General features: G+C 43.1%; 1 protein-coding gene across 1 annotated transcript in view; it reads left to right on the top strand.

The window, feature by feature from the left end:
- Positions 1-23,271, top strand: part of PRKCA (protein kinase C alpha) — a 97,694-nt gene that overhangs the window by 36,648 nt on the left and 37,775 nt on the right. The window contains exon 3 of the mRNA XM_026046872.1: positions 7,949-8,031. Coding sequence (XP_025902657.1) covers positions 7,949-8,031 — 83 coding nt within the window. The remainder of the gene's footprint in view (positions 1-7,948; positions 8,032-23,271) is intronic.

The following is a 23,271-nucleotide window of genomic DNA, read 5'->3' as shown; positions in this document are numbered from 1 at the left end:
GTGCTGTATGTAGGAAGGGGCAGCTTGGTGAAAGGGGTTTAATAGGGATTGGTTATGTGAGAAAACCTTTAAACTTCAAAAGAAATCTTGAAGTTAATGCAAATAGGCGCTATGCGAAGAACTCAAATTTAGGATTAAGTTTAGTGAACGCTTCAAAATGAAGTTCAAACTCTAGGAATGGTGTTTGCTCTTGAAAAATGACTCAAAATCTTTCTAAGCCATCAAGACAAATTGAGATAGGAGGAAACCTCAGCTCGTTGAGTTCCGCATGCAGGAGATTGAGCTTCAGCATCCCCTGAGGTCACCGCTACCGGCCTGGTTTATCTRGGACAAATCTAGCATTTATCCAGGCTGCGACTGAGGTCTCTGGCTCTCTCTTTTATGCTGCACAAACATTCATATTTGCACACTGAGCTAGTTTGGGGAACTGGTCCAGCTGAAAACTAACCTTGCCAAAAGGAAAAAAAAAACCCCAAACTTGGCTGCATAAACGCTGGACGTGGGAGCAAGCAGACAGGACCACCCTTTATGAAAGCAGGAGGCTGTCGGTGAGCCACAGCCTGAGAAATCACCGCGGTGTCAGCTCTGCACAGCGAGGTAGTGTTTGCTAAGGAGTGAAGACATTGGAGCTCCCAAAGCAGGTGTTTTCTGCAATTGCCATTTTTGCTCTTTGGAATGAATTACTGCAACTTAGGTCATTCGCTTGGCTGTGTCATTTTGATGACTACCAAACATAAGAAATGAATCTGCTTGTTATGAGTAATTAATTTACCATTCAAAAACAGAGGGGAAAAAATGTTACGCCAGTAGGAAAAGGATGGGTTTCCGTAGCAGTGTAATTTCTTTCTCAGTGTGTTTGCTTTACATGTTTTAAATGACTTTGGCAATGACTGTGTAACTGTGATTTGTCTAATGCACAGGGGTTTCTGTTATTTTTGAGGTGTTTCAGTGAATGATGAGAGGAGGAAAGCAATTCTGAAGTATGCAGCTGCTGAYGGTTTAGTAAGAGTTCATTGGGCAAGACTTGCAACAGATATTGAGCATCCGTTGCATAATAGCAAACAGTAAAGAAAAACAGCTGCAGGAAGGAMCTTAAACGAAGGAACAAACCAGCATCACTGTCTTGCTGTAGTTCAGTGTCTCCAGCTGCATGATGAGCAGATGAGCAGCCAGGTGAGCAGCAAGTTGAGCTGCTCCAAAGTCCTGGAGAAAGGAKCAGGAGAGCCCAGCGCACAGCCCTGCACACGCAGGGTCACCTAGAGCAGGTGGCACAGGTTGCATCCAAGCGTGTTTGGAAGATCTCCAGAGRAGGAGACTCCACAACCTCTCCTGGCAGCCTGTTCCAGGCTCTGTCACCCTCACGGTTAAGCCATTTTTCCTTAAGTTCCTGTGGAACTTTTGGTGCTTCAGTTTGTGGCCGTTTTCTCTATTCCTATTGCTGGCCACCACAGAAAAGAGGCCACCCCATCCTCCTCACTGTAAATACCTTGAGGTATTTACAGACACTGATCAGGTCCCCCCTCAGCRTTCTCTTATCCGGGCTGAACAGGCCCAGCTCTCTCTGCCTTTGTTTATAGGGCAGATGTTCCAGGCTCCTGATCATCCTCCTAGCCCTGCGCTGGACTCTCTCCAGATCCCTCTTCTCTTGGGGAGCCCAGACCTGGACACAGCCTCCAGATGTGGCCTCACATGAGGTTGATCTCTAGATGATCTCTAGAGGTCCCTTCCAACCTCAACCGTTCTGTGATTCATTCCGTGACATCCGTGACATTCCGTGACAGCTACGGAACAAGTAGCTGTGCTTCTCCTGCCCATGTTGGCAGCCCCAACGTGCTGCAGTGTGTGCCCTTCTGCTGCCTGATCCAGGCGGTACTTCAATGTAGTTTATAAATTACCCACATGTAACATTATGTCTGCTCTGTGTTAAAGCAAAGGAAGTTATCATATTAAGCTAACATTGAATGAGTTATCCTATCTGAATCGTAGTAATTACTGCAGTCCAGTGTCAGATGGGAATGCCTGTTTTCATAATAATCAGCATGTTAATTTGGAGATATGGCATAACTAAAGGTACTAAATATTGCCTTGCAAATACAGTGGCATAATGAATACTGACAGTTTCATTATATCTGAAAGATCTGCTTTGGCACCAGCAGAGACTAATTAATGCTTTTCAATTTTTTTTTGTGCCTTTCAGACCAAATATTTTTCTTGACACTTGACATGTGAAGTGACATTAAACCTCTTCTCTTTATACACTCCCCCTTAAGAAAATAATCCTGATAAAGCAATTTGCTGAGAGTCATGTAGCAAACTYAGGACTGATTTCCAAATGAAGACGTGTTTTCTAGGTGTTCACTTATACCAARACATTCTTCCTGCAGGAGCTGGAGCTCTGTCAGGAAGATGTTCCTGCAGATTAATTGGTCTAGCCGAGTCCCTGCACTCGGGCACTGATRCAGCATGACCAAGATTTAATGAAATATAAGCTCGTGTAATGTTCAGTCGCCACTGATTTGTTATATAATTAATATCTTTTATTTTTAATGCCTGCGTTTTAGCAGATATTTATTACAGAATATGTCATAGAATGGGCCACGGAACTGATTAATCGTGCAAATAGGGATGAGCAAATTTTTGGAGTTTAAAGCACATTTAGATAGCAGTTCAAACTCCTGCAGAGATACTGGTGATCATTAAGCATTTTATGGTGAGTTTGTCATCAGAAGACTTGAGCAGTTTTGTAATTACCTTTCTGGCTTAGACCCCGACCAAGCTGGAAAGAGCAAATGAAGTCGGGCTGAGGAGGAGGAGGAGTCTGTGCATGGGTATTTCCATGCATCACAGCATGCTTTTCTTCATACTTGAATTTATGTAACTGTATGTCAGGTGTAAACATTAAATAGCACCTAAATGCTGCAATACTGTTTACTTTGTATGTTTACCCCCCACTTTAAACTGAAGTGCTGCTCTTACTTTTAAAATAAGGGTACAAGGCAGAAGTGCTTATTTTAAAACAAATTAAAGCCCTATCACACTACTCTGGAATCAGGATCTGACAGTTAATGTCAAAGGATAATATCTTTTAAATTATATTCCTTTATGTAAGAAATGTGGAGYTTGACTGTTAACCTTGTTACATTAGTAACTGGCAATTATTTTGCTTACTGGGATTGCATCCAAACAGGTATTACAGGCTCTTCTAGTAGGTAAGTGCTTATTATATGGTTCTGTTCACAGACCAATAGACCAATAGCTCATTCAGTGTCATCTCGGCTTCACTTGTTTAGAGAGAGATAAGATTTCTCAAACATAACTGAAAAAAATAGACTTCAAATCAAAATACGATAAAACATTTATCCTTCAGATCTTGGCACTCWGTTCCAACATTTTACTTTTTACACTTGTGTCCATTCTAAATCACACAAAGGGAAACAAGGCTTTGGTTTGCAGCCACCAGAAGCTTGATACCATCAAGGTAGCTTGACATTGAGCTAAGAGGTGAAGCACTGAGAAGACAAACTACGCAATTAGCACAAGAATATTCCCACGTATTTCTGGCAGTCTTGCAGCTGTGCTAGCCCATCTCCTGTATTCCAGCAATTCTGCATGCTTCAGGTTGTAAAAAGATTTCAGTGTTGCTTTGGAGAGGGGCACATTGACCATGTGGGTGATTTAGTGCGAGCTGAAGGAGTGTGAAATCACGGGCGACCTTCACGTGCTCCCCTTGGGCGCATTGGGCATCTTGCCATGGAAGAGGGAGGTTTCTGGCCTGGGAATTTTCCTGCCGGAGCGGCTGTGTGGGACATGGAGCGAACCCGGAGCCCAGATGGGACATGGAAACGGTACAAAATACCTGCAGCTCGTCTTGGCCGTCTACATTCTTGAGCAGCCTTTGGATGACTCTTGGGGTCCTGCTCGCTGGTAAAACGGGCCCCCCGCAAGGACAGAGATTAACAGGAAYAGGAAATTTTAGCTGGCCCTTTGCATAGGTAAGGGGCTCTCTGCTCAGAGGTAGACTTGAATGCTTCGTGTTAAATACTGACTAGCTTTAATGTTCTGAAATGCTTCTCGTCTTTATCAGCATTGTTGGTGCTACCATTTGAGGAGAAAACAGGTTTGTATTATTTAATGTATCCAAAGATGTTTTTGAAGCAAGTGACGTATGTACCTGCATACATAGGGAGCAATGCGTGTTGCTACGTATGTAACTTATCCTGGAACTGTGACCCTGCTCCCGGGTGGGTTTTTCGCTCTTCTTTTTCTTTCCATTAATTACATTGCCCCAGTGGAGACAAATCTCCCTGCTCTGAGCTTGGCCTTCACCTTTCAGAGGTTTCAGTTTAAGGAGTTTTTCTTTGATTGCATGAGCAAGGGCAGTTTTTATTAGTTGTTTTGTTGGAGCTGGCCCAGGGAAGCCTGTTGGGTGCATGAATGTATGTACCCCACCGTGAATGTATGTATCTCACCATTAATGTATGTACATGTATGTGTCCTGGCTGTGCACAGGCCCCTGGGGCTTGCAGGGCCAGCTCACCAGCCCCGTCCATCTGCTTCGTACTTAGTGTAAAGGAGTTAATGACCTGAGCATTAAGACTGCCCAGATGATCTGTATAATCCTTTCATACAAATAAGATAGTGATGCAGTTAACCGTTACTTTCTCTGGCATTCTTGTCAGTACGTAGAGCAGCTCTCCACCTATTAATTTAGCCTGCCTGGAGTTGACGCAAGTGGGAAAASAGGATCTAGGCAGCAAGGTGAGGTGGTTGGGGCTGAGGATTTGCAAACCAGGCAAATTGAACAGCGCATTTGCTCTTAAGCCTTAGAAATAGGGAGCAGCCCTARTTTGTCAATATTGATTTCACAGAGCCAGTGTTTGTGACTTCCAGGCAGGTTTTTGATGCTGCCTTAGCTGCATCCTTGAGGATTGCAGAAACCGCAGGGGAAATAGAGCTAATCCCTGAAGCAAGCAGTGCGTAACCYGCTGCGGATGGGATGGACTTACTGTAGTTTCTTAGCCTGCTACTGTGTAAGTTCTTTGTCCTTCTCTCAGACGAAGTATTAAATATTCCTCTCCGCTTCTTAAGTGGAAGTTTGCATTTTAGTAGAAACTACACTGTAAATTTGGCTATAAAACAGGAATAAGGTATTTGCGACCACCAGAGAGGCTTAAATCCCCTTTTTCCCCACCCCTCTCCTACAGACTTCTCCCCTCCTCATTTCTGCAGAGACTAAATGGGCCCTTTTGATCCTGCAGTTCCCAGGTAGGACGCAGAAGTGGAGCAGATAGCAGACAGGTGTCTGTGCTGACCCAGCGAATCCTCTTACGGGGAAGGCGCCCTGTGTCCTCGCACCGTTACAAAAGAGCCCTAAGAAGCTTAGGAACAGGTTAAGGTGATGGAGGGAGAGAGACGTTTCCTTTATTAACCATGTTGTTGTGCACAAGCTGTATTTGCTGCGCTGTTCTACATGGGAAAGTTGAAAATGAGAAGCAGAAAAGCCTTATGAGTCCTCAGCATTAGCCAGGGTGCTCTCTGGAGACAGGCCCTTCTGCTAGAGGGGATGGAGCCTCGGCAGGGAAGTTAGCTGGYGTTTTATTAATTATATATGTTGGAAATGTTAGGATCGTGCAATTTTTAAATTCCCCTGTGGCTTCAGTATGTTAATAACATTCAAAGGTGGCACTCCAACTTGTGCATTTGATTTATAATGTACAGCCTCGCGTGAATTAAAAAGAACCAAAAGAATGCTTTTTCTTTCCTTAAGCATAATAGCGTATTCGGAAAAGGAGGCAGAGAACTATTGCTAAATTTTGTAATTCTTGTTCTTCTTGCTGTGGATGCATTCCCTGCTCCTGACTATAGCCTATTGCTGGTGAACTTATTTAAACACTGCTGTCCATTCAAATAGCAAATGTAGGTAATGTTTGATGAGTTTTCTATTTCAAGGTCACGTCCTATTGCAATTCAGTGTAAAAGCTCTATGAAATGTTGGAATAAGCTATTGCAAGCCTCAGGACGGGTCCGTTCACCGCTCGGTGCCGTGCAGAACACGTGTCTGCGAGGCCGATGTGCGGGGTGGGACAGCCCTGCGCACGCGGGAGGTTAGTGCAAGATGTTCTTTGTGCCTAAGACCTCTTCAAATCCCAGCCTGAGATGGGGGAATAGTCTTGGCGGCTGTAGAATCGCGTCCAGGATGACTTGAGAAAGCTCCCTGATTTCTCTAAAGAGAATAACTGGCAATTTGCTTAAGCTTGCCTAGAAAATGCTRAGTTTATTAAGAACTTATTAGATATACAGCTTTTCAATATACTTGCTCCGTGCTGTAGTTTTGCTGCTGAAGTTGTTTCAGTGATTAAATCAGAGGTGTAGCGAGGGCTCTCGTTTCCACTGGAGAGCCTTTTGCAAGCTGGCATCTTCCTAAAGCAGGGATATAAAATTAGCTTTGGAAACATCTGTTAGACCTGGGTAAATAATGCCAAATTTTCAAGTATCTCCCTTTTGTCTCGATATTTTTACCCCCCGTTATTTGGCTGTAAAGCTCTTCAGCCATATGGCTGAGTGGGTGACTGGGGCCCCGCAGTCGCCGTTCTCCCTTATACATCAGCTAATAGAGGGGATGGCTGCTGTATTTATTACTGTAATATTTCATTTCTGTCTAATGACATCTACTAGCAGCAGTACTTTGAGCAGATAACTCTCAATGCATCATGCTGATACCCTTCWTACAGCAAGCCATTTAGAAAGCAGTTTAAAATTTGCAGCCGGGTGTTGTAGCTGTAAGTGATTGATCACAACTTACGTACCCTTTAATAACGGCGTGTTTTGCTCGGTCCTGGCGACCGAAAGAAAACCCTGGATTCGCGTGAATTGCCCTCATTTCTTGGTGATGAACCCACTGCTCTTGAGGGAYGTTTTGGGGCTGTTTGCGTGCCCCAGAGCTGGCATTTGGGCTCCAAGGAGCTTTCTGCTCCGACAATTCCAGAGCTGCTGGAGCGGGAAGCTCGCAGCCCTGTTCCATGTGCCCCAGATCCGGATCACACTGTCAAAACAGGAAAATACCGGGATAATTTTACCTTTAATTTTACCTGTCAGCCTGGTGATGTCCTTTGCTGTGCGACAAAACAACATGTGAAAAGCTCCTTTTCATCCCTAATCCATAAAGATATTGTACTCCTCTGTGTCCCTTATCAGGCATTTTGCCCCGTTTATCCCAACTAAGTACCTCTTTACTCTTTACACTTTAAAAATATGGACCAGTGGTCTAAGCCTGGATTTGAAAATGAAACTTGAGCATTAATCTTTAACCTTGGAAGTGGCTGCTCCCGAGAGGGAGCTTCAGCTCACCCGTTTGCTGGTAGGTGACAGTTCCATGAGACTTGGGACAATGCTGAAGTTTTTGAATTAGTTTCTCAAAATACTATGGGGTGGGAAACCCGCTACCCCTTTTCTATCTTTTTTTTTTTCCTTTGGGGAAAAATAAAAGTTAAAATAATTTTTCTTTCTACAATTTACTCCTGCAAACACAAATCAGGCTATTGTCTTAGAGTGGAAAGTTTGGAAGCAGAGACACAATTTGGGCCTGAAATGTTTCTCAGCTGCAAGTAATATTAATAGTAATTGCTACTAAATGATCTCTGCATCAGGAGAAACAAACCATCCAAATGATAATTGTAGGATTCATGGGGATTTACACAGATTTATAAACTAGACTCACAAGTGGGCAGCGTGCTCCGAGCCAGAGTTTGGCAGCAAAGCTGGACCAAAAGCAGTGGAATAAGGCCCGTTTTGTGCTGTTTGCCAAAGAATAAAGATAGGCCGCTGGTGCGGGTGGAAAGCTGAAATACCTGTTTCTCTCCTGGCTCTCTGATGTCTCCCCTGTGTAATTATGTTCTGTGATTCTATGAAAACTAAACTTGTCGCTCTGTTTCTTTCTCCTTTCTTGCAGTTTGCTGTTTTGTGGTTCATAAGAGATGCCATGAATTTGTTACCTTCTCGTGTCCRGGGGCTGACAAGGGACCTGACACTGATGTGAGTACCTGGCCAACGGATAAGTTGCTTTAATGAGCAGTTTTATGTTGCTATCCCAAACTGCAAAAATGCATGAAAACAATGTCAATCGGCCCTTTATGATGGATATTTGCAGTGCTGCTTGTTGAGCTCCCCTGGGCTCATGGGCCGATTTCGGAGCTGCCCGTGGCCTCTCTGTGCACAAGGATTTACAGCCTCAGATCGTGCTCGGGATCGAGCTGCTCGCCTTATCTCAGAAAGGATTTTGAAACTTGAATTTTATTGATACTTGAGCTAACATGCGAGTCGGGATACACCCATTGTGTGTCCCGCTCTATCAGTACCTTTAAATACACACAGCGTTTTTTGGTCAATAACAGGTATTTACTTTGGAGACATCTGCCTGCATGGAAAGGCATATGTACAAGGATTTTATGCCACCCTGTTGAAATAATAAACTGATGTTGTTTACTCATAGAAAAATAACATTTATTTGGGGTTTATAAATTCCGCTTTACAGTGAAGTAATTTACCATCTGCTTATGGGAACAATACGTTCCAAGTGTCCTTTGTCTCGACTGGCCGTTTTGTTCCTTTTGATGTATTCAGGCTCTGGATTGTAGCTATTATCTCCTCTGATGAAATCCACCAGTAGACATTTCTTACTGGGCTTTAATAAGCTTTTTGTGAATTATTTTTAACATGCCAGACATGAGATCCATGAACAATATATGGGCAAAGTGTTGAGAGTCTTGGAAAATTTGAGACGTTTGAAAAGTTTTCTTATTTTTAAGAATAGGGAAATGTCTAAGAACTGAGAAGTATTTTGAGAACAATTTTTTTTAAGTGCAATGCATTTCAAAGCATCAAAATTTAGGTACATAAGGTAAATTCTTAAAGAAAGCTTAAATGAAGTTCAAAGGAAGGTGGTGGCTCTCCCACCTCTTCTCCCTGTTCTCTCCCTACCCCTGGTTTCTAAGAGCAAGTGGCTTCAGCTGCTGCTTTTGTTGGGGTCCAGGTGGGTAGGTGCTGGCTTGGGCACAGACTCGGCATGGGGATATAATAAGACTTAGAATAAGTCTCCTTAATTCATCATCCTCTATTTCGCAGGGGGTACCTGCAGCAAATCRTGATTTGCTTTGCTCAGTCTTAAAAGCCAAGTGGGAAAAAAACAGTTAAATCTAGCTTTGTATTAATGTTCAGTTATGGCAATAYGTTGTTAATAAAAAGTACTGTTGATTGGGAATTTTAGTGGTGACACTTGTGGCGAGCTGCTCTCTATCTCTAATGAGTATGTTTGAGAATTCAAGATTCTTTAGAGGTTTTTTGTTGCGTTTTGTGAAGTGCATAAATTGGGAGCACATTGGGAGCGTGCGAGACCATTTATTTTTATGGAGAATCTCTTTATTGTTATACAATCCGTTAGGTAGTAATTTTTTATAGTCTTTAATATTGCCAACTGCCTTCTTGGTTTCTTTTTTGTTTTGTTTTGGCCTCGGTGATTAAATGAATCAGCCTAATGCCTTATTTTAGTCCTTGGGTTACCAAATGCTCATTTTCAATATTTACACAGAAATGATAGCTCAGAAAGGCTTTGAGGATTAAAAGCAATGCAGAAAATAAATACGTTTTATTAAAATTGTGCTACATTAGCAGGTGCTGTTAAACAGAGAGGATTATTGAACGTTTGTCTGACTTCAGTGACTCCCCTTTTATAATCTAGTATCCTGTTATTATCCCAGCTAGTATAAGCTTAGCCCAGAAATGCAGTGTGCTGCGAAGGTTCTCATAATGGGTAGCAGATTTTTAAATAGGAAAAATAAAAAGGAGTTTCATACAACAGCTGACAGGTTGTACAATTGCACAATTTAGTTTGCATACTCAAATTATTCAAATCCCCCAGGGTCTCTGCATGGTGTAGATGTCGTTATTTGTGAGGAGAGTTGTGTTGCCGTTAACAGAAGGAAAATTCCCAGGACGTTGTTATATATGTCCAGCAGGTTTGCTGTCTGTGCATCGCTCTCTAAACACACACTAAAAAACTAGACAGAAAAAGAGAAAAAGAAGGATAGGCAAATGGCATCATGGAAAATTAAAGTTTGTTGTTACGTTCTGGTCTTTTGCTGTGACACACAGCATAGCACAGGTGATACTGCAAGAATAATCATTAGAATGTGGTATTATAGAACAAGAGCTCTCATCAAAGTTATTTGTAGTAGTAAGAAGAGATCTCGTTGATTGCAATTTTAATGGCAGTGACTACAGCTGATTAAGCAATCTGCTGGATGCTAAATTCAGAATCAAAACTTTTTCTGATTCCCCAAATGAAAGTTGACACTTTCCCAGCAGCCTTCATTTTCCTCCTGCAATTGTTAAGAGTATATTTAGTTGTGCAGTTTAAGTTGAATTTAATTATTTCACAGTCCTCCTGCACTTTCCCTTGACAAAAATTAGTTGTGCCAGCGTTTAAGTATGGAAATGCAACACAGGATATTAAGGTTTAAGGGGGAAAGAAGGGGAAACACTTAATAATCTGTTCTTTTATGCTAGATATAAGGTGTAAAATGTCCTGCAGGTATTTCTGTGAGGTCCCATGCCCACAGTAAGGCATTCGAGAGTCTGGTTGTGGCATATTGAACTCACTGGCTCGAAGGAGCACTCACAGAGCACTGAGCACATCTTGCAAAATGCCAAACAGTTTCAGCACTGTCAGTTTTTCCGGTTCTTCCACCAAAATTAGCTAAAACCTTAATTTGGAATAAACTGAGTGGGCTAATTCTGAAAAGCGCTGTAGATCCTACATGCTGCAAATAATTCCAGCGTGTGTCAGCAGGGAGCATCCCCTCTCTGGTTGCTATTGATAGCCGAGAAATTCGGGAACGATCGCTGAGTCGAATTGCTGTGGCCTCCGCGCCTTGCTGTAAATCACCTCATTCTCAGTAACCTCTGTGAGGTTGGAGTTAAAAGAACAACTTGCTCTTTGTAGGAGAGAGCRAGTTGTTTTATCCAGGTGCTTTGACCATGGGCTGGAGGGAAGGAAGAGGAGCAGCAGCAAAAGGGACGTAGCCCGCGATGCTTCTCKGTTAAAAGCAAATGCCCAATTCTGCTAATAAGAACTTAATAGATCTCAGAGGGTTTTTTCTCCTCCTTTTCTTTTTGTGCCCATGAGAAGGGGACCTGCTGAATGACACGGGCTGCATGAAAGGAATTTCTGTGTGTCGGGAAAGCTGCTGTAATGTTGAACAAAGCCACCTTCGGGCCCGTTCCTATGGCAACAGGAGCATCCGACCAGCCAGGAAGGGACCAGCAAGGAGATAAAAGCCCCTGTAATAATAGTTATAAAAAGCATATGCATAGCTGGCTACTTGAAGCGTTTCAGGTTTGTTTTTTTCTAAAAAATAAAAGAGAAGGAAGAAGGTGGGGGGAAAAAAAGAAACTAGTTTAGCAGAACCTGGTTGTTATGGTACCGTTGGTACTGGGAGAGAGGCAGAATAATAGGAGATGACCAACTTCGTTGGCATTAAGAGTTTGTAAAAGCAAATAGAAGTCTCAATCCTGAGCTTACTAAGAGAAATACATTTTTTAAAGTGTTTTTTTTTTTCTTTCTCAGAACTGCTGTTAAATACAACTTAGGAAATAGCAGATGCTGTTGCATAGTCTGATTTCTTGAAATGAAGAACAAAGTCTAAATCATTGTTATTTCACTGAGACTTCAGTGAAAGTGAATGATTCCTTTTACTGTATTATACGTCTAAGTAGTGGTTTGTGAAGATTCATACAGACCTTGTCCAAAAATAGGGACCAGCCTTCCTGCAGTGAAGGAGTTGGACTCAGCCTAAGAACGAGACATACAGTATGTGGGCCTTAAATATAGGTCTGTGTATGCATGTGTATAATTTTTTGCAAAGAGGGTTATTTGTTTCATTGTCACGGGTGTTCTAGAAACTTGAAATCTAGGCTTATCCCAAATTAGTGTTGTCTTCCTGAGAAAAAGAATGAATTTAGTTAACGATACCTTGAACCCTGTGCAACAGGAAGAGGGCCTGGCCCTCTCTTCTAATAAGTAGTTTTATGAAATCTCTCCTTAGTTTAAATCCACTTTTATTTTTCAAGGTTTATTTTAGCACGTACAAACTGACCTACTTCAGAATAAATGAGTCATGTTGTATTGTTAAATCTGGAAACCTAAAATTCTATTCCTCAACCTGCATTAACTGCATAGGGTGTAAATCGTGTTTCTTAGTATATTCAAAACCTGTTTGCTTCATATAATTAGAACAAACCAGAATGTTACGTGGAAGAAACTTAAATTTACAGAGTATCCCTCAAAGTGTAGTTCGTTTTCTCTTRCTGTTGTTGTTCTACTAGGGGAAAATGAGTGCACATCAGTGCAACATCAGGTTTCGTATGAATGCTATTAACCATAAAAGAGAAAATGCGAATTAAATCCGCAAATGTGGAAATTTGTAATAGGAAACGTTTGATTTTGGAAAGGCTTTAGGGGTGGGCGCACAGCTGGCAGCCCTGGCTCTATATGGGCAAGCAGATGGTAACTCTCTCGGGTTGGGTTGGGTTGCATTGGGTTGGGTTGGTATCTCAGGACCATGCCAGCAGATCCTCCTCGCGTCTCCAAACCACCCAGGAGGATGCAAGATGTGCTCATGGCATCAGAGCCAAAGCACATTAAATAGAGGGAGAATGAGAAATAGAGCAGCTTTCAGAGCAGCCGTGGAACTTGCAGGCGGTAGGTGAAAGCCCCCTGAGTTTGGTTCAGCCCGTCATTGGTGTCCTCATGTGCCAAGAGCGGGATTGCCCAGGGAGCAGGGTGAGAAGGGCTTCGCTCGCGCCCCTGCGCCCGCACTGGCAGCAAATATGGAAGTCCAGCCCAAACTGCACAAATGGCTTTATATTTAATGGGCCTAATTTAGACACGTGCCTCATAGAGGTGAAATGGAGCAGAGACGTGTCATTTTTTTTTATTTGTTGGAAGGGCATAGAGAGGGATAGAAAATGTTCAGTTCAGGCATCCCCACCCATTGCCCTCCTCTCGTGCTAGAACATGCGGCTCGTTCCCAATCGCTCAAGCCCAGATCAAAGTGTTTCCCGGTCCTTGGCCACGCTAAAACCCTCAGGTCAGGACAAGAGACTCCTTCTGTGCCAGCAGGTGCACCTGGACTACACAGGCATAACACGTCGTATACCTAAATTAAGTCATTTTAATGCCACGATAGCCCAAAAACAGCTTCGCTTACAAAAAAGGCTATTTTCAAATAATTCCACAGTGAATCGTTGGGAAGAATCACTTTAATTCTTTTTTCATTACTTGTCGCTGCACTACGTTTTATTTTTTAATCTGTCTGCTCCTGTCGCCGTGCAGTCCGGTTATGTTCGTTACGGCTTGTTTTGCCAGTGCCTTTGGGATACACTCCAAGATTTTCTGTTATTAGTCACTGCACTAAAAGATCAATGTGTTTTAATCAATACAGACYTCCAAAAGTTAAACAGTTCCTGGGGTTGTGGCACGGAAAGATCTCATTTTAGAATATGGTTTGCTTTTGCAGTTGTATACTTGATTATGCATAAACAGTGTTTTTCCCATGTRTGATAACGCATTTCTAATTCATGCATATTTTAAAAGCATTACAGTTGTACTTTTATCTATACGAAAAACCTTAGTCCTGCAGGTTATGTTGCTCAGTATACCCATTTTGAAGGAAATCACCTTGAAAATTCTCAGGAGAACCTTACATACATGTGAAAGCTGCTCTGTACTGGACAGACTAACAGTTAAGTTTTATAAAATGTATTGAATGCAAAATCTTGCTTAGGTAATCTTGATGATAAGGGCAAATTTAGAAAACAAAGAACAGTGGGTTTCTAGGCATTTCTAACATTAGTACAAAATTTGCATCTAAGTTGGTGGGAATCCTTTTAGTGCCTAATGAATCGTTCTTGAGCTGCAAAGTTGGTATTGAAACTGTTCCCTTAACACAAAATAAAGACTAGGTAAGATTACAGCTGTAATGAAAATGGGAAATACACAGAATGTCCTGTTGCCTCTATAAATATCAGGATGCTTTGGAAAGGGTTCATTATGTGGAAGTGTTGAACGCGTCTTTTCCACAGCCCGAGACGGGACCCGCTGCGGCTCTCTTGGTGCTGCTGTTCCAGAGGCTCTGCTATTGCAGCAACCTTGGAACGTGCTGCCTACAAATGCTGTGAGGATTTATAGTTCAGGTAGTAAGAAAAGGAGTGTGAAGTGATGCCATAGATACAAGACACGTTGTGAATTGAGACAGGTTTAGGAAAATCTAGTTTTAGTTGGATTTCTCTGACATTCCCATTGTAGTGGAGTCATGTAAGTATTTTTAAAGAATGTGCTGATGTTATTTTAACTTAATAGCTAATATCTTGAAAGTGAAGCCTGTCAATACACCGAAAAGTAATAGGYGGTAATCAAAAAACAAAGAAGAAATGAATTAAGTCTTTGCTAATGATATTTCAAAATTAGATCTCCTTACTGGGTGGATAGGATAATCTATTTGGTTCTAATATAGTGGTACATTACTGTGTCTTCTGATACTATATCTATGTGATAAAAGAATCAGGCTTACTTTAGTGATAAATACATTTCTGCCAAAGTCTGCTCTTGATCCCACTCTGATTTTCCAGAATTACTAGACCTCATCTCTGTGAGAACGCAGGAGGAGTCCCCTATTTCCCACATGGAAAGAGCTTTGCAGGGAAGTCCCAGGTTCTGGCCAGCCTTGCTCTGCCTGTGCATATTCTCGTGTGATTTCCCCTTGCCTGACATTCCATATGTTGAGATGCTCTCCACATACAGCCAGCTACACCAGTGCATATACTGTGTGTGTCTGGTTTCATTGCAGCGAGTTGGACAGCTTGACCTCCCTAATGCTCTTTGAAGCATCATCCATGCAGGACCTTGAGGATAAATCCTCAACCCTTGAGGAGAGACTTTTCATCTTCTCAAAAGAATGGTACAAAAAAAAGAGGTCAGGCTACATACCTCAAATTAAGTAAAGATGTAGATTTATCCACCCTGAAGATATTAACTGTGTTAGCTATCTATCTTCTGTAATACTTGATTGACCATCTTTCCATGAAAAAAAAAGGAACTTTTGTATTTAGAGCTTGTTTGAAAAACCAAAGTGGAGAAGAACACTTTGTTCAGCCAAGGCATGAAAGATACAGCAAATAAACCCAAGAATTTGCAAAGTTAAATAACCAACGAAGCGCTGTGCAAACTGCAAGTTAAATTAGCAGCAAGTAGAAATATGAGCAGTGTAAGGACRCAGGTGACAACAGCATGGGAGGTGGCACCCAGGCCCTCTGTTTGTCAGGGTCTTGGTGCCCAGTTCAGAGGTCCCTTCCATTCTGCGGTTCCTCATGCTCACGTCTCTGCAGATCTAATAAAACACTCTAGCGAGGTCTGTGTTGCCAGAAGATCCATCTTCCTTGACTACTAAGCAGRGGTTGACACGTATCATTATTCTCCTTCAATTTGCATTTCTCCTCAGCTTTTATTCGTCTAGGTCTGAGGAGCAACATGAGCAGTCGAGGTTGCTTCCCCGGCTGGGAAAAGGCCAGTTGCTGTTGCTCTGCAAACAATAAACAGCGGTGCTCTTAATACAGCTAAAATTAATCCTAATATTTTACTTAACTGGCAGCTAAACAGATGCAGCGCTATATGTAGGATGATTTGACAAATGTTCCATGCTTAATATTTCAAATGAAATGAATGAAAAATCTGCTTTTAGTATTTGTACATGCAACCTTCCTAATGAGGATTAATACCATTGACTAATTCTGTTATATCTGTACTTTAGGTAGCACCTTAAATTTTAGCCCTGTTTAGGAGATTTCTTAGTGATTTGCCTAGATTTATTAAGTAGATGGTAAAAGCCAAGTCTATTAAAGCATAAGGGCAGCAGGTAGGTTTTTATGGTGTGTCCTGCATCCACTGACCCTGGCAGTCTTGTGCAGTAGTTATTTTCCTATCTATATTAAAGTAAGCTGACATTTAATTCTGCTACTCTTACTATTCTTAAAGCAATTTGCCTGAGTGGATGTTAATGGTGTGTTCATTAATGTCAGTTCAGTGTTTGCCTGCTGTCTTCGATCAATCATTTGGGCGTCTAGCGCTRTAGCTTTGTCTCTTCCTTCTTCTCGGTGCCTCTCCTCTCACGAGGAGCACTCGTGGGGACTGCTCCGTAATGCCAAGCCAGCACTCCTCTCTCCRTAGCGAAGCAGATGCCTCTTCCTTTCTTGCTGGCAGAAGACGCTGCCAAAGCAGCCTCGTGAACAAGTTCTTGAGCAGCCGGTTACGGTTCCTCCGCATGATGAAGTCGTGTGGCCCCGCGAGCCTGATCCTCAGCAGCCGCCTTGGAGCTGCCCTGGGGAACACGGCCGCCTGCCACAGGGCTCCTCAGCAAGGAGGGATTTTTGAGATCCTTTTAATTGCCATGTTCATTGTTCCTACCAAAGAGTGAGTTAAGAAAGGACGACTTCTTGGAAGAGCGTCTTGAAGGCAAAGGAGCCTCCGGCCACGCAACTGGAGCTGGTGCGTTGCCGAGCTCTGCCATGCTAGGCCTACACAGCAGTGCTGCACGATTTCCTTTAAAACATATTTAATAACCTCTTGAAAGAAAGCGAATTACTTGGCAGAAAAGAGAAATATTTATTTGTTCGTGATACTGAGCAGCAGGGAAGACGAATGGTAATTTCTGCTGGCTGCTTGGGTGACTCACGGAAGGGTGATGGAGGATCTGATAAGTACTTGAATGGAGCTTGGAGATTTATCACAAAATTCATCATCCTGCAGCGGATGGCAAATGTAATTTATTTGTCAATATGTAGAATGAAAACTTAGTAACGCTGGGCGCTACTGGGAGTGAATTGAATTTGAATTCATTAAGCATCTAGAAACAATCATCAAGTCAGTAATGAAACCGTAGCGAAAGCAACGGCGGCTTTTAATGCTAGCGAGGATTTGGTGGAGCTTGTGGCGTGGTTCTCCTCCCCACCTGAAGGTGTTTGGTCRCTCTGCCTGCTTCTCCTCCTTGTTTTCCCATTGGCAATGGATTTGGATGTGGAGTTTTGTGCTGTGGGTTCCTCGTGCTCCGTATCAGCCAGTCGGTGCCGGCGTGGTGCCTTGTAGACCCCTGGTAATTGGGACTGCAAGACAGGGACATCGTGACACGGGTATGTCACAAATAAGGGACTCGTGGGGCACATGTGCTAGCAGTTGCCCTCGCCTTTGCAAAACACCGCGAAAACAAACGGTATTTGCTCCTCAGCCTCAGGAAATGCTTGTGGRGATAGGGGTTTTATTTTTCCTTTGCAGAGCATAGGAGCTGAGGATGGAGAAATTAAATTTTCCTGTCAAGAAAAAGCAGAATCTTTTCCTTGATGAGAGCTCCATTTGCGTTAATTATTACAGTGTGATATTTCAGGCATTTATTTCAAGGCCATAAAGCTTCGGAAGACAGTGAATATTTAAAAGGAGTGTTCAAAGATGTTCCGAGTTCTCCAGGGACAGATTGATAACTTTGAGCTAAAATATTGCAAAATAAGAAATTTTTTTTTCAGTGTTGTTCGTTTTTTTTTTTTTTTTTTTTCCCCTCCTACTTAAAATAACCCAGCTGTGAATTGGAAGTATGTGGAACTAAGTGTTCTTTGTTCAGAGTTTAAAAATAATTCAAAACCCTGGAGGTTTGGAAGCAGATGTCTCAGTTTGAGGCTTCACGAGGCCCAGACAATGGCGAGCTCTCGTTGTCAGCGGGCAGATTTCAGATTCAAGTGGCACCATCTTATTCATTGGAAAAAGATTCTTTTTTTCTACTGGTTAAAGCGTTTTTTTTTGGAGGGATGTGGGGTTTTCTCCTGTGTTTTGTGTGTTTGGACACTGCTCCAGCCTCCTTCAGCCTTCTCGGATGCAGAAGAGGGACCTCAACTTTTGTGCCTTAAAGGAGCATCGGCGTCTCCAGACGTTCCAGAAATRGGGAAATGGCCTTGATACCAACTCTGCCTGCTCCCGTGTCCAGGAATTTGCTGCCTGCCACACAGGAGTGTGAATCAGAGAGCTCGGAGAGCTGCTCAGTCACCGGGTGACATCTCCAATTTTCTCACTTTAATTTTATTGTCTCTTCTTTCTCTTATTTCCTTGTCGGCTTCTTTCTGTAACGATTATCATACATGCAGCGTCTTGATAGTGATGTGAACCTCTTGGAATAGTTGCATTTTTTTAATAGATATTGCTGTTTTAACCTTTAGTTTCAAGTATAAATTACCATTTTCTTGGTTAGACAGCTCATTCTGAGTTGTCTGGTTCGTGATGCTGTGGGCATGAAAGCTGAACCTGCAGGGTCTGAACACAAATACATGTTTTATCAGGGAGCCTTGTAGAAAGCTTTAGGGAAAGATTTAATGTGAAATGTTCCTGTTTCTTCAATCTTAGAACCCTAAGTTTCCCTTAACTGTCTCTATCTGATGGCTGCCAGTCTTTGGAATCACTGGAGGCTCATTCAGTTTAGCTGTCGGTTAATGTGAGTCTAACTCCGATATCTGTGTAGGTTTTGTGGCTAATTTCTGCCATATTTTGGGTTTGCTCTCGTCCTTTTTAAACCAATCCACGAATCTTGGAGTTTAGATTCCCAAAGATCTCTAACCTTTTTGAAAGGGAAGTTTCAGGTAATTTTTTCCCTTACTAGATATCTCAAGCACCCTGTAACGGTGTTATCTGAAACCATTCCTTTTCGTTAAACATGAAAGTTCATCGGGAGGAAGTCTATTAATGTCTCTTTGTTTTTGTCCCRTTTAATGGTGGGGAGAACCTATCCAGGCCAAAGTGACATTTCTTAAGGGCTTCTGGTGACACAATGTTATTTCTGGTCACCTGGTTTGTAAATATTTACTTTACCTTTAAGTTTTTCTACATCCTGCCATTGAGATTATGATTATTTTCCAAATTTTCATATTTTATCTTCTGTTAAGAAAGGAAAAAAACATTTGTTTTCTGCTAGGTTTTTACTGATCGGTTTTGGGTGTCTACACTGTTCCTGCGATGGAGTAGCTCCCTATAGAATATCTTATACCTTACTGAAATGTCCGTGTGTTCCTGCAGACCCACCACGTAACTGGTACAGGCAGAACTGGTTTCCCAAGATTTTTTTCTCTTTCATTTCTCGTCATGTCAGTCGTCAATGTGTGTGCAATATCAAGATCTCTCTTCAGTGATTTTAATATTGTGCAATACCGTTAGTACCCGGGATTAATTTGAGTAATTGCTTTTGATGCAGCCTTACAAAGGCTTAACTAAGGGCACTGGGGGAAAAAATGTTRATTTACTTATGGGCTATAACGGTAACTAGTGTAATGTGCCTTTATTCCTGGTTCTGCAAAATTTGATGTGTTTGGGTTACTTTCTGAAGAAGGGTTATTTAGGCATATGGGAAAACATCTGTTCAGGCAAAAAAAMCCCACTGTTTCAGTGCTTGTACAGTGTTAAATACCACYGGAGGGCTCTGGGCATCAGTATCCACGCTGATACGATGCTGGCTGTGATTTYTTGCAAACAGTATTTTCCTATAGGGGTGATCTTGTCCAGAAACAAATCCCCATGGAATAAGCGCCTGGAGAATGGAACTTGTGCCCCTGTGGCAGAGGGTTTGAGGGCGCTGACCCCTTCCCCTGGAAAAGACAGAGCTCAGGCAGGGGGAGACAGGATGGTTTAATTATGCATATTTTGCCATCATTTCTGCCCGTTTTTGTGATTAGCCAATGTACAAGATATCAGGCAAATATGAATTATTCAGTGAAGGATTTTGAAGACAATTTGCCTGGCCATTTCAAAGTCATTTCTGTCTCTAAAACCCGATTAACTTAGAAACATGAACACCCCCCACCCCGAAAGKTTTTGCGACTCATTGAAAAACTGTATGGCGAAGCCATTTTGTCTGAAACTCCTGGCTTTTGAACTGAAAACTTTTCAGCCTTTCCCGAAATGGCTGTTTCAGTCTTGTGCATCATCAGCAAAGTTTTGTCCATCGCCCAGGGCAAACGGGTCTTTCATTCCTGGGAAAGACCAGGAGCAGCCAAGGAAGGGTGTGTTGGCGCTTTGGGTGCTTGAGGATCTGCAATGGGACATGGACAGGAGGAGCAAACACTTAAATTAGGTGCCGTGGCAGACTCTGTTTGGTGTTTGCCCTGGGAAAATTTGTTTAGAACCTGCTGAAAAACGTTCTAAACCCGACGGAAAGGTGGGCAGCTCCTGCATGTGCAGCGCGCCGGAGCAGATCGGTCCCTCTTTGGAGTTCCCTCTTCCATGCTCAGGATAAATCCTGCCTCGATATTTGTTTCCCACAAACAAACAGGTCCCGAGGGTGGTTTTGGCTTTCGATTCCGAGCCATATGTTGATGTTTATGGATATACAGCCTTCCTGTTCGGCAGCGGGACAGGCAGACGTGAGGATGTGTCTGCTCGGAAGCGCTGAGCTTCGCAGATGTGCTGAATGGGAGCTGGGAAGAGAAGGTCCTGGGTAAAGAAGTGAGTAAGACTGTATTGCAAACCCATATGGTGCTCCCTGCCAGCAGTGTTCACCGTTTGGAAGGGGCAAATAACGCTCTGCAATGCGCAGGGCGGTGGGAGATGCAGAGCAGGTTGTTTCTTGGCACCTTGCATTTATGGACCAACTTGGAGGTTGAAGCAGTGGCAGAGAAGCCGCATTCATTAGCGCTGCTCTTAGCCTTGCTGCCACTGAGGTCTTTTGACAACTCTAGTCACGTTCACTTGCTCAAATCTATGACTTAATAGCTGTTAAAACCTTAAATCAAAACATATCTAACCAGATTAGACAGGAGCAACTGAGGGCAGGCTTGGTTTTAAAAATAAACTGGATTTTTGTCATCCTGTTTGTTGTTGTCAGCAGTCAGAAAGTTTGGGGGTCACAAAGATGCTTCCCTAAGTCTTAACATGCTAAAAATAATCCCAGGCAAGGGATGTGATGGCTTCCAAAGGAGGGATTGGTGGCATTCCCATTGCTGCCGACGCCGATTCCGATCATTCCGTGGGCGCAGGGGCCGCAGTGGATGTTGCCCCCCCAGGGGGCTGCTCTGCGGAGACCACAGGGCTCTCGGGGAGCTGCGTTGCCACCGTCACCGCGTCCCAGCTCCAGGGTAAGCACCGGAGATGGAGCTGAATGTGGGATGCAGCCGAGGATGGTGGGGAGTACTTTCAATTAGATAAATTCCAGCATCATCAAGTTGGCTAGTAATGAAATTAAAAAAAAAAAAAAAAAAGTAATGAGACTTATTGTGTAAAGTATATTAAACAATCTCAGATAGTTGAAGTGCCTCCTCATGTCCCACAGGCAAATGACTGTGGCAGAGTAACTGTTGGTATTAAATCCTCCATCATGTTAATGAGGCACTCTTGCTCCTCGGAGAAAGATCTTTGAAAAAGAAACAAAAAAGAACTAAACAATTCAGCATGCTGTAATGAGCAGCAGCCAGCAACGCCCCTTGCATCATGGGCTATCATTCTTGGTGAATGAGAAGAAGGTGTCATCAGAGTCCAGATTCCTGGCATCTCTGGACCTGCTCAAAACCCCTGCTTAAAACTTCTCTAAAACTTTTTAGGAAAAAAAAAGGGGTTTTCAGGAAACTAGCTTTCTAGTATTACAGCTAAACTTTAGATTCAGTTTCTTTATTGAAAAGATGTCTATGTTGTGTCATCCCATTGAATTGTTAAATTCCCGCTCCATCAGGAATTTATCGTCCTCAGGGCTCCATCCACCAGGGCCCTGTGTTGATGCACTTTCTGTAATTGTACTGCAGTTTCTTCATTAAAAAAGAATGAGCAAAAAGTAGCCGGTAAACAGTGAATCCCTTCCAAATTTAACTGTCTTTGTAGTACTTAGGCTATCCTAAATCCCCAGGCGTGCAGTCATGCCCATCTTTTCTCTCTCCATTTGGCGGCTCAGTCAACACAATTTTGTACAGGGGGACCACGAACACAAGACAGCAATCAGGATCARTTGATTCCATGACCTGTTTATTTTAATTAAACATACCTATTTAATATGCTTTCCAGGAGAGGACTCRGAGCTCCTTAGGAGCATTTGGTGTGTGGTCATGTCTCAAATGGTTTCTGGATCTGCAAAATCTAAATTGCACTATCTCTCTTAGTATTTTTACCCTTGCGTTTATGCATATTCTCCTTCTCAGCTCAAGTGTAGCAGTTCAGCCGTGGAAAAAAATGTTCACCAAGCATAGGCAGCTTTAGAAATGTTTTAAATCTTTAATCCTGCCTCGAACCTAATTACTGTGTGTGTGTGTTGGTGTTAATGACTGAAAACAGTCATTTTTTTCCCCCACCTTGAGAACTAGAGCTGAACAGGAACGGGCACTGGCAGATCTGCCCACAGCAGAGATGGGAATTGCCTGCCGAAATCCTGCACGCTGCGGATGCRTCTCCCGGAGGACACGAATTCCAGGCGGCAGGATGCGGTTCCGAGGCTTTGAGCTTGGACACAATATTCCTGATGTGGCTTTGTGGCTGCTCTCCATCCAGGTGCAACCAAAGTACTTGAACGAACAAGCACATAATGCAGCTTTTTTTTTGTGTCTAAAATGTCCACTGATGCAGGGCTCACCTGGGGGGTTTTGTGTAGGTTTTGCCCTTAAAAGCAACGTGGTGATTTAATGACTTCAGAATTACAGTAGCTCCAGTGTTGCTATCAATGGAAATAAACATCTAAGGAAAAGGGAGCCTTTAGGAAGCTCTTGGAAATGGATTCCCCTGGGCTGTTCTGCAGCTGGACGCTGTGTTGCAGGTGCCTCCTTGCAGGGTGCTGCTCGCAGGTGCTGCTGTTGGGCACAGCAGATGTGTTTGGTTTTGCAAAGCCAGGGAAAGAGTCTAGAAACGGGGACAGCTGAGGGGACAAAACGCAGTTTGAGAAGACGAGTGGATTGAGCAGCATTCGGGTCCGGCCCGGCCTCCGCGCTCGTCTGCTTCCCTCTGCTGGGCTGTGAGTGCAAACCCTCCTCATCCTCGCTGGAGCGAAGGGCTGTCTGCAGCCACCCTGGTGCCTCCGGATTTATGGGTTTCTGCTGAGGTTCCAGGGTTCTTCCTGCAGATCCGCCGGGCCTTGCCCATTCACAGCCCAGCTCTGCAGACCGCTCTGCCCTGCGGCACAATGGGCTCGGATCTGACATGAACAGGAGGGATTTTTCATYGTC

Source organism: Nothoprocta perdicaria, unplaced genomic scaffold (genome assembly GCF_003342845.1).
Source record: "Nothoprocta perdicaria isolate Ctin4 unplaced genomic scaffold, notPer1 scaffold_46, whole genome shotgun sequence".
In the NCBI taxonomy this organism is placed as follows: Eukaryota; Metazoa; Chordata; class Aves; order Tinamiformes; family Tinamidae; genus Nothoprocta; species Nothoprocta perdicaria.
Note: the sequence above shows the minus strand (reverse complement) of the source record. Positions and strands in the feature narration are given on the sequence as shown.